The 12,015-nt window shown below is 45.6% G+C and overlaps 1 protein-coding gene across 1 annotated transcript in view; it reads right to left on the reverse strand.

Annotated features, from left to right (window-relative positions):
• SUGP2 (SURP and G-patch domain containing 2) overlaps window positions 1–12,015 on the reverse strand; it is a 30,647-nt gene that overhangs the window by 17,644 nt on the left and 988 nt on the right. Inside the window, exons 2-4 of the mRNA XM_065874611.1 lie at window positions 11,382–11,513; window positions 5,774–7,381; window positions 2,690–2,810 (exon numbers count right to left, since the gene is read on the reverse strand). Of these exons, the coding sequence (XP_065730683.1) occupies window positions 2,690–2,810; window positions 5,774–7,381; window positions 11,382–11,513 (1,861 nt within the window). The remainder of the gene's footprint in view (window positions 1–2,689; window positions 2,811–5,773; window positions 7,382–11,381; window positions 11,514–12,015) is intronic.

Here is a 12,015-nt window from a genome sequence, read left to right on the forward strand (position 1 = left end):
AATCAGGATGACAACATACCTACCTCAAAAGGTTGTTTATGAGGGTTCGGCCAGCTAATGCTTAAAGCAGTAAAGTGCTTAGAATGGTACCAAGTGCACAGAAAGCAAAAGTATTTGCTAAATAAAAAGTATTCAATAAATGATACTGGGGCAATTAGGTTACTGGGTTTCTTTTCTTTTCTTTTTTTTACCTTTTAAGTTACATGCCTATCTTATTCAACACAGGAACATAATCTTGATGAATACAATAATTCTGTAAAGGATTTCCCTGGTGGCTCAGTGGTTAAGAATCCACTGCCAATGCAGGGAACACGGGTTTGAGTCCTGGTCCAGGAAGATCCCACATGCCATGGAGCATCTAAGCCCGTGCGCCACAACTACTGAGCATGCGCGCTAGAGCCCATGAGCCCCAACTTCTGAGCCCAAGCGCTGCAACTACTGAAGCCCACGCACCTAGAGCCCATGCTCTACAACAAGAGAAGCCACCGCAAAGAGAAGACCATGCACCACAACAAAGAGTAGCCCCGCTCGCCATAACTAGAGAAAGACCGAGTGCAGCAACACAGACCCAGTGCAGCCAAAAAACAAAAAATTCTGTAAAAATAAAACCATAACAAGTTCCAACTCTTCTCCTGAAAAATCATGCTGGTTAGGACCAAAGCCCTGGTGCCATTACACAGAAATTTACACCTTTCAAGCATCTTTAGAAATTACAACAGCAAGAATAGAGAGCTTGGTATGGATACAGCATTGACTATACCAGACCTGAACAGATCACTCAAAAAAGAGGAACTACAACTAGAAATCCTATGAGCAAACACATAATCTTTTTAATTAACAAAAGAATATAAGGTAAAACATCACACTATGAAATTATCTTTAAGTCAAAAACACTCATGTGAAGGCATGGCACATGTACGGAGTGGCAGTAAGGGTGTCAATCACGGAAAATAACCTGATGATAAAGATCAGTGGTCTCCACCAGGGACAACTCTGTCCCCCAGGGGACACTGAGCAATGTCTGAAGGTATTTTTGGCTGGGATGGAGGCTTCTACTGGCACCTAGTGAGTGGAGGCCAAGGATGCCCAGGACAGTCCCCCTGCAGAGAATTATCTAGCCTCAAACATCAATAATGCTGCAGTTGGGCTTCCCTAGTGGTGCAGTGGTTGAGAATCTGCCTGCTACTGCAGGGGACACGGGTTCGAGCCCTGGTATGGGAGGATCCCACATGCCACGGAGCAACTAGGCCCGTGAGCCACAACTACTGAGCCTGCGCGTCTGGAGCCTGTGCTCCGCAACAAGAGAGGCCGCGATAGTGAGAGGCCCGCGCGCTGCGATGAAGAGTGGCCCCCGCTTGCCACAACTAGAGAAAGCCCTCGCAGAGAAACGAAGACCTAACACAGCAAAAATAAATAAATTAATTAATAAACTCCTACCCCCAACATCTTCTTTAAAAATAATAACAATAATAATGCTGCAGTTGAGAAACACTGACACAGATCAAAAGCCTCTAAAATGAGCTTTCTTTTTAAACTAGCAATTTTACTCCCACATACTACCGTAATAAACTGCCAGAAATGTAGACATAAATAAAAGCAAGACAACATTCATCATAACGTTATTAGAATCCAAGAATCCACCAATGGGCAATGGTTGAGTGTAGTATACTATGTAAGAAGGAATAGTATGCATTCATTGATAATAAGGACAATTATGTTAAGTTTAAAACACAGGACACAACTACAGAGCACACACTGTGGGGGAAAAGTGGGAGAGCTCTGAGTAACTCCATCTTTGCCTTTTTACTTTTCTCTATTTTTACAAAGGGCATATGCCACTTTGATCATTTTTTAAAAAGTTAACGAAGTATAAAACCTTTCCACTTCCAGCAATCTAATCTAGAGATAATCCTAAACACACACAGAAATGTGACACATTAAGCTATTCACAGAAAAAATTAAAAATAGTGTACAATCAAAAATATTCTAAAAATCCAACAAGAGAGGAATGGCTAGATAAACTGATCACCAACTCTGCGAACCGGTAAACACAGCCATCTGAAATGTTTTCAAAAAGTAGGGAATACGAGCATTTTCCTTTGTTATCTAAAAGGAGTAGCGTATATCACAGCATAATCACAACTGTGTTAAAAACCAAACAGCTCGCAATGAGCAGAAAGACTGGAAGCAAATACCCAAAAATGCCAGTGAATGCCAGTAAGCACACAGGTGGCTTTGCCCAATTTTCTGTTCTTCTTTACCTTCTCTAATGATCAAATACTGTATTTATGGTGAAAACTTTAATTTTAAAAAGTTCTATTCAAGTGAAGAGGCAATAAGGCAAAAGGAAAAGACAGTTTAACAAACAGTAGCAATAAATCACAAACAACTGCTGTGATATATTCCTTATCTTACACTCATTCTTTGTATACACCTCTCACCTCATCCTCAAACCAGCACAGCAGGGACAAAGTGCTCCGTGTCCAGATGAGAGAAGGCCACATGGCAGGTAAGCAGCAGACTGGAGCTTGAACCCACATGAACCTGACCCACCCTCATGCTCTTCCACTGACTACACCACAGCACAAAATAAGCATCTCACCCTCTTCTCTGGACATCATCAGAGCAACAAAAACATTGCCATGTACTTTATGGGAGGAATTCTGAAGAGCAACATTTAAAGACCTACCAGTAAGCAGGGTCCTCCTTGAGAAGAGCTCTTTCTTTGGGAGACAGGCTGCCTCCAACAACACGTGTGACCAGCTGGTCAATGGTGTCCACCACCTTGTGGTCTGCTCGTTGGGGGACCTCTGGAACACACAGAAGGGCTTTTCTGAGAAACACACTGGACCACATGGGGCCTGGGAAGACCAGGACAGAACTGAAGGCTTAGGATGGGGCCTAAGCAGGCACCAGGAACTGAAATCCTCGTTCATGACAGACCAACATTGAAAAGAGGAAAGGGGCCTGTTATTCTCGAAACCAATATGCAAAATATCCTCTCAAAAGCTATAGCAGCATAATCGCTAGGAGAGAAACAGTCACAAACTTACGATGACTGTACAGAGCAATATATATACATATTCTATAGGAGAAAATGGTGTGCAGCAACTCCTAACCACCTTTTGCATACATCTTAACTTGAATGTTCACAATATTAAGGGGAGAACAAAAGACATAAACTGTATCTAGGTATAAAATATGTAAAAAGTATATCTAAACTGTGAGTTGCAATACGAAAAAAAGGAAAAGAGATACATAAATACAGACACACAGAAAAAAATTAGAAGGAAATATACCAGAAAATTAACAGAGATTATCTATGGGTGGTAGATTTATCAGGGATTTCATTTTTTGTGTTTGCTTTATCCATAAAAGTTAAACACACATGTGTTTTGTAATCATAAAACATATACATAAATTTACAAAGAAAAATTTCCCAATTAAAAAAGTCAGTAGGGCTTCCCTGGTGGCGCAGTGGTTGAGAGTCCACCTGCTGATGCAGGGGACACGGGTTTGTGCCCCGGTCCGGGAAGATCCCACATGCCACGGAGCAGCTAGGCCCGTGAGCCACGGCCGCTGAGCCTGCGCGTCTGGAGCCTGTGCTCTGCAACGGGAGAGGCCGCAACAGTGAGAGGCCCGCGTACCGCAAAAAAAAAAAAAGTCAGTAGTTCCAAGGTAGGTGTTCACAGAAAATATCTGCTGAATGTATGAAAAGACATTTCTTAAAGTGTGAATTTCCTCCAATGACTTGTAATTTACAATGCCACCAGCAACACAGAAGAGCATTATGTCCTTAAACACTAAGATTGTTTAGTTTTCTGATATTTGCTAGTTTTAATAGCACAGATGGTCTCATTCAATAAAAATCACCCCTGAACTGGAGAGGTTTTCCAGTTTGTTCTGTGGAATGGTATTTTAAACATCAATGTGAGTTCTTAACATAGGATGAGTCAATCCTTCAATTGTCATGTCATTTCCCCTCTGAAATTACTTTCCCTTTTTTTGTTGTCAGCTCTTATTCTATAGAACTGCTAGTTTTATATAATTTTACAAAAGAATAAGAGATTCAAAGTCAGAAGCTTTCAAAGATAATGAAATTTGTGCATCATTGCAACCATCTCTAGAGAAGATGACCATAGTAAGGGCCAGAAAGTGGGTCCTACTTTTGGCCCAGCAATCATTCTGTGAATATCTCCTTTAAGGGAGGATTCAAAAATATTTTTAACGAAAATAATAGCAATAATAAATGCAACCAAAGATGTCATCCCAGCATTTCTAACAGTACTGAAGTAATGGCAGGGCAGCGCCCCATAAGACGTGGGCGCTGGTGCTGTCTACCTGCTGACCAGAAAAGGAGCCAATGCTTTGCAGATGCCAATCTCATGGGAACTGAGCTCTGCTCAGCCTCAGAAGCCTCTAATAAAAGGTACTATGAGTCCAACATCAAGGGAGAGGTGAGGTAAATTCACATTTAGTCATGATGCTGCAAATGCCGCAGAAACACAGGAAAGAGCCTTCGATAATCCTGTAAAAGAGCAGACTGCAGTGTTTTCAGTAAAGCAAGACTGCAGCTACAGGCATGCCCTCATAGCAGCACAACCAGGGGACAGTGGCAGGCAACTTTAGGTTATGGGGGACTTTTTTGTCCTTCTTACAGTTCTTCAGTATCGTTGTTATACTGACTTTCCACCCCACTACTTTGGGGGATGTGGGGAGGAGAGGTCCTGCTTCAGTCCTGAGCCCACTACTGGAAGGCTCTCTCTCTGGGAGTAGGTGTGGCCGCCCATCCGTGGAGCGACCTACCCAGTGCCTGTCGCAGTCAGGGCTCCACGAGGGTGGAGAGGATTGCAGAGACTCAGGGACAAATGAGACTTCCCAACTTGGCTGGGGCAATGGAAGCTGAAAACTCTATCAGAGGGAAAGGGGACTTCCTAAATGGCCACATGGCCACTATGTGTGCTCATGACCTCTGGGATGTCTGGGTTGTGAGAAGGTCCATCCTGAGAGCAAGGGGGAGGGACAAGGGACACCAGCCAGTCATTTCTATTTCTATTACCTTCTTCTAGGTCTTTCCCCTCCCCAGTAAGCCAACTCGTTAACTGCAGGTTACCAGGTATACCTAAGTGATCTCTCAACCTTTAGCCAGTCTAGAAACGCGAGCAGGTGAAAAGGTGCCTCCACCACGCATCCCTCAAAACAGCTCAAACATAGCCTTCCTGACTCCCCATGCTGAGCTGAGCTGGGGCCTCTCCTATAGCCCCCCTAATCCCAGCAAAGGAGGGGCTGGGTTTTGTGATTTCTTTCCCTTAGAAGCCTGGAGAATTCTTAAGAGACTGTGCCCAGCATTTACTCTCCCTTCTAGTAATAACTTGGCGGGGGTAGAGAAGGGGTGCTGTCGGAACAAGGCTTCTTAAAACTTGGCTGCAGGATGACACAAACACCCCAGAAAGTGCAACATTGTGTACAAACATATATGTATTTTCCCTGGCAAGGACCACAGCTTTTCATCAGATTCCCAAAGGAGTCTTGACCCAGAAAGTCTAAGGACTTCTGTAACAGACAGAAGATTCCTAACGCATGCTTACATGCTTACAGAATGAATGGCAGGCATGTATACTGGTCACTGTGAGTTTACTACTAAAATTCTGATTTGTTTCCAACTGGCTAAAGGAGTTTTATGTACAAATATCAAAGAGAATGAGAGACATTACAAGAAAACATGAAAAGCAAGCAAATCGCAACAAACAGAAACTTTTGCTGCTTTCCTTACCATCACGCAGACCACTCAGAGCCTTAGCCTGAATTTCAGGTTTGGTAGGAGGAACCGTTTTCTCCTGATCTCGGGTTGGCTCGGGTTCGGCTTTCTTGACCTGGAGTGGACACCCACTGCTGACCAGCCAGGCTTTCAGGTGATCGATGTACTCTCTCCCAAACAGAGTAGAGTCCTCAAAGTTTGGAAATGCGGCAGGAGAGGGAGCTATATCTTGGAGGCCGACGGCTTCTAAGATTTTCTCTTGCCGGAAAGAAGAGGCCAAGGAGAACGTCTGTCCCAAAAGAGCTAAAGACTTCCGGCAGAGAGAATTGGTGGTCTCCAGGGCAATAGCCAAGTCCAGGGGGTTACTGAGGGTCTTCATCTTGACACTCAGCTCGTAGGCATTGCAGGCCATGAGCAGGGGTGTGACACTCTTCAGCAGCCGGTCTTGTAGCCTCATTATGTATTTATCAAAGGGCTTTATGATTTCAAAAAAGCAATTTTTGGTCTTCACAGCACCTTTGTCTAAAAGCATGTTTAAAAACTCGTTATCAACTCTGGGTGTTTTCAAAGCAGAGTGCTTTAAAAATTTGATAGTAAAAAAGCAAAAATCTCTGTGCTCTGGTTTTAAGGAGCATTTGAATGAGGCGAGCGTTTTAGCACAGGTTTCGGTTTCAAGTTCAAAGAGAGTCTGGAAAAGCTGGGAAAATTTAACATCATCTTTTATGGTGTGGAATCCTGCCCATTTGATTATTTCTATCCCAAACCTCGAAAAAACATCAGACTTATCTATCAGATCGAAGCTCATCTTTCTTCTGGGGAGCCGAATATCCTTCAGATTAAGCCCCAAAGGGATTTTCTGAGTGGGGAATTGGACATCTTCCGTCCCTGGGTTTGTCCCCAGGGTCAGATCAGGACTTGGGATGGTCTTCTGAATTTGGTCAGTGCCCTGAGTTTTGGGAGTGATACAACTTACAGTGGGCACCTGTTTTGTGCTCACATTTCTCAGCATGACAAGTTTCCCGACCCCTCCTTTAGGTGTGAGCAGGCCTTGAGTCTCCCCCTTTCCTAGGAGGGCACCCTCCTGGTCAACGATGTTTAGACCTCGGCCTCTGCCCTGGACTTGGCTGCTGCCCCGGAGCACAGTGTCTGCCTCTCCTGGACGGTCCATGTCGTAATCCCGACTCTCTTTCTCCAAACACTCTTTCTCAATCAGCCTGGAGGAGCCAAAGTCCCCCAGTAATGCAGAAGGACCAAAACTATACTCCTGTGACCAGGAGGATTCTTGAGAAACTGAATGGCCAAAGTCTTGTTCCCAAGAGCCACGGAGTGCAAATTTCCAGTCCTGAGAACGGAAATGTCCCAATTTCCGGTGGCCGAAGACCTGGTCTCGGGAGTCAGGGTGGGAAAATTCCAGGTCCCGACCACATTCTTTGCGAAAGTAGCTGTCGTCACTTACAGAAGGGTTGCTTGATCTGAAGGAAGGTCCTGGAAATATATCACCTCTCAGGCCTTCTCTCCCAGTGTCTTGAGGATGAACTACAGATCCGCCCAGAGTGTATCTGCTGTTGCTATGAATGTCATCATACATATCTGCTCTGGCTCTTGGGACTGTCCTTAGAAGATCTGAAATAAACAATCCAGAAAGAAACACAAAGGTACTTCAGACCACAGGCTGCAAACGGATGATCCACAGACCACCAGCCAGCAGGGGTGCTTTATCAGTCAGAGTGCATTTTAGAAGCTCATATTCATTGCCAACATTTAAAACGTGTGTGGTTTCACTTAAAAATAGATTTACTACTTATAAAAACAGAAGACCTACAAGTACTGGGCCTGCATTTGCCCTGACGACAGTCCATCGAGGCTGGACAGCAGTGCCTCTCACTCATTCAGATCTCCTGCCCTGGCTCTGTTTTACAAGCCCTCTTTTAGACTCAGGGAAGGGTATTTGGTCCCCAAATAACCTGGGCTTCTTTACTGCGACCAGAACACCTGTGTGTTTCTACTTCTATCACACAGCAGATGGGTTTTCTAGAGGATGTCTGCTTCCCCTGCTTCCTATGAGGAACTCTTGGCCCACAGTGCCACTGAGGCAGGAGGCATATCTGACACTGCACCCACCACAGCTGTCTGGGCCTTGGCTGAGCATCTGACCCAAAGTTGGCTGATAGGCTCCCTCAGAAAGGTCCATTAGGCCAACCAATTCCTGGAAAAACAGAGACTGAAGCAGATAGGAGGGAAGACAGAAGCTAAACAAGCCACAACAACAGAGGCCACAATGGAAACTAAACACTGTGTACTTTTGTCCTCCTCTGTGGAGAAATAAGAAAAATAGGAAACTATGTTTGCATTTGCTCATTTGTGCATAAAGAAACTAAGGGAAATTCCCTGGCGGGGTAGTGGTTAGGATTCCACGCTTTCACTGCTGAGGACCTGGGTTTAATCCCTGCTGGGGAACTAATATCCCATAAGAAGCGTGGTGCGGCCAAGAAGAAAAAAAAGAAACTGTAAGAAGCCAGCAACAGAAGTGAACTATGGGCATATGGGAACAGTGGGCCTCAGGGAGACTTTGCACAGAGTGCCTTTCTTACTTTCTAGCTTTTGAATCAGAATCTATTACCTAGTCAAAAAGTCAAATGTAAGAAAAGGGAGAGAGAGATGCCAAGAAGTAATGATGGGCCAAGAGGCCACAGGAAGCCAGGGCTTTGTATAAATCCAAGTTTATTTGTCCAACCAGTACTTTCTAAGCACCTACTGCATGTGAGCACTGTTATAGGCCCTGAAGTTACAAGAGGGAAAGGAGACAGCAAAGACCCCACTTTCCTGGACCTGTCAGTTGAGGGAGCCAAACATAAAAAGTCCTTGAGGTGTAAGGAAGTGCCAGTAAGAAATAAACAGGCGGGAATGTGAGGAGGGAAGGACATTATTAGACAGGCTGGTCAAGGTGGCCAACTCTGAAACACTGTATCTGAGTAGCAGAGACCTGCTGTGGGGGTCAGAACAGGCAGTTGTGGGGAAAGCCTACCAGGCAAAGGGAGTGTGAGGACAAAGCCCTGAGGTAAGATGAGGAGGGGACAAATGTGGCCAGAATGGAACAGAGGGAAAGAGGGGCAAAGTGGTAAGAAGGCAGAACCTGAACTCTGCTGCACACTGAAGTCCCTGGGGCATCCTGACTTAATTAACTAGAATGAGGTGTGACCTGGGCATTAGGGTTTTAAAAAAGCCCCCAAATGATTCTAATGTGCACCAAAATTAGGGAACTATTGTGACAGAAGATGCAAACAGAACAGGGTGGGTACCCGACCAAGCCAGGCACTTGACAGGACTCTGGGGTTTACTATGAATGAGACAGAAAGCCATGGGGGTGAAGGGTGAGGGAGGGTTGGAGCAGAGGGACAACCTCACTGGCTGCTCTGTGGGGAACAGACCACAGGGACAAGAGTGCATGTGGATGTTCCAGCAAGGAGTCCACCAAGATAATCCAGACAGTGATGGTTACTGATGGCCTGGTGAGGGTGGTAGCACTAGAGGTAGAGCAGTGGCTGCATTCTACACAACAGGATCTTCCAATGACTTGGTTTACAAGGCATTGGAAAAGTGCAGAGTAGAGCACACGCACAGAGAAAGGCTGACCGATGGACCATGCAGCTCTGTGACAAAGAAACGGTTCCAGAACCATCTAGCACCCTACTGGGTTCACAGTCTCCCCTGCCCCCAACCTTTCCTGAGGTAACTTAAGATATGTATTAGTGTTTGAGTCTCTAGATAAAGATAAACCAAGATTCAAATACCCATATATATACACACAGGTTTATGTACATACACATATATATGCACGTACATATACCCCCATATATGTATATATATATAAAAACACATTAAGTATTCAGGATTCACATATGGCTAAAAGAATTAAAGGATGCACAAAACACCACAGATATGGTTACTTCTGAAGGGTAAGGAAACAGCAAAGAGGCTTTTTACATCTTATTCTTTACTTAATTCTTCCCATCTTTTGTAATAGGAATGGTTTTGTCTGCTACTCATTTTTGAAAACTCAGAATCTAGAGACAGCCTCTAAGCCTCAGTTTCTCCAGGTCCAAAGCACATAATAACAGTTATCCCTACCCCAAGCACTTAGGCTCATCCAGCCAACACTGAGAAAGCCTCCTCTACACCTCAGCTGGCTCAAGGGCTGGTGCAGCAGCAAACGGCACAGGCCCAAAGGAGGCCTGGAGGAGGCCAGCCCATGGGAGAGGAGCAAGTACACAGTGCAAAATCAATCTCCAGGCCTACTAGAGCCTCCTGGGGGAAGGCACCTGTGAGCTGAGTCTTAGTGCCTGAGGGAATTAACCATGCAGAGCTGGGATGAGGGATTCAAAACACAGAGAGGCAAACAGTATAACTGAAACAACAGGCCCAAAGCAGGGGATGAGGACTAGGAGCCTTGTGTGCTGCGAAGGACCTCCAAGTTGTCCACAATCTGTGTGGGCACCATTTTTTTTTTTTTTTTTTTTTTTGGCAGTACGCGGGCCCTCTCACTGTTGTGGCCTCTCCCGTTGTGGAGCACAGGCTCCGGACGCGCAGGCTCAGCGGCCATGGCTCACGGGCCCAGCTGCTCCACGGCATATGGGATCTTCCCGGACCGGGGCACGAACCCGTGTCCCCTGCATCGGCAGGCGGACTCTCAACCACTGTGCCACCAGGGAAGCCCCATGGGCACCATTTTTAATTCTGTTGGCATTATGTTTCAAAACTTTGCAAAAGGAATGTTTTCAGGCAGGGCCTACGTTCAGCAGCTCCACAGGCCCCCCAGACCCTCCTGTCTTGCACATACCAGTTACCCGGCTGCTCCTGCACTTGTCTGAGGATATAAACCCAAAATGGGGAGCCCCAAGGGTCCAAGCAGGGACTTGGCCCAGCAAGGTTGGCATTAAGAGATCTGTGGGGGTACTTCCCTGATGGCGCAGTGGTTGAGATTCTGCCTGCCAAAGCAGGGGACACGGGTTCGAGACCTGATCTGGGAAGATCCCACATGCCACGAAGCAACTGGGCCCGTGAGCCATAACTACTGAGCCTGCGCGTCTGGAGCCTGTGCTCCACAACAAGAGAGGCCGCGATAGTGAGAGGTCCGCGCACTGCGATGAAGAGTGGCCCCCGCTCCCCGCAACTAGAGAAAGCCCTCGCACAGAAATGAAGACCCAACACAGCCAAAAATAAATAAATAAATTAATTAATTAAAAAAAAAAAAGAGATCTGTGGGGAAAGCAGATTTGAGGAAATGAAGCCAGAAGCTGAAAGACCTTTCAGGAGGAGATTATTGCAATAATCCAGGTGAGAACTGATAAGAGCTCAAACCTGGGTAGCAATGGTGGGGATGGAGCCAGGAGGTTTATTTAAGAGCCCGTCTTTAGGTGGGGGAAGGTGCCCGGGGAGAAGAACCTCGAGATAATGACAATACCTCCTTCTACATAATGATGTGACATGACAGGTGGACCAAGAGAAAATTTTCTCTCCCCTTAACAAATAAGAAGGTAGGATCTGAGGATTTGCAGATCGGGGTCTTGTCCCAACCCTAAATACACACTCCAACCCCCCCAAAAAAACAGGCACTTTAATTTACCTTGAGCTTTAAACTGAAGAGCTTCGCCTACAGCCTCACCACTGGGGTCCATATGATATCGGTTAGCCTTTTCCTGCAATACAGCATCAAAAGTCTCCTGTGCAATTCTCCTTGCTGCCATGTTTCTCTGACCTGTAGTGAGAAGTGGGAAACGAAAGACACTAAGAATGACAACTAATTCTCACAGAGTCTGATCTGTTTCACCTACTCCTCAAAGTAACGAGGCAGTAATCCATAATCTGGCATGGTACTTCAGAGGGAGGCCGGATTATTTTAAGGGGAGCTCTGCCCTCATGAACCTCACAGGTGTGTATTGGGTGAGAAGGAGTAAGACAAGCATGTTGATCTTGGATAATTTATTTTGCATCTCTGACCCCATTTTCCCAGAGCCCCTTAAAAGAAGCTCTATAAAAGCAGTCCTATCTCCGGGGTTGCTGAAGGACTACATGAAGCAACACACATAACTAAACACAACAATGTAGGGCAGTAGGAGCATAACCCTTGCAAATGGTGGTTAGGAAAGATGCGATCTTTCCCATTTCCATTTTCCTATTTTCACAGACATGGCGAAGAGGCTCTGAGAGCTAACTTCCCCTCTGAGAGAGGTGTCTCAACGAGGGAGTGGAGAAATCCC

The sequence above is a fragment of the Phocoena phocoena genome, chromosome 3 (genome assembly GCF_963924675.1).
Source record: "Phocoena phocoena chromosome 3, mPhoPho1.1, whole genome shotgun sequence".
Lineage (NCBI taxonomy): Eukaryota > Metazoa > Chordata > Mammalia > Artiodactyla > Phocoenidae > Phocoena > Phocoena phocoena.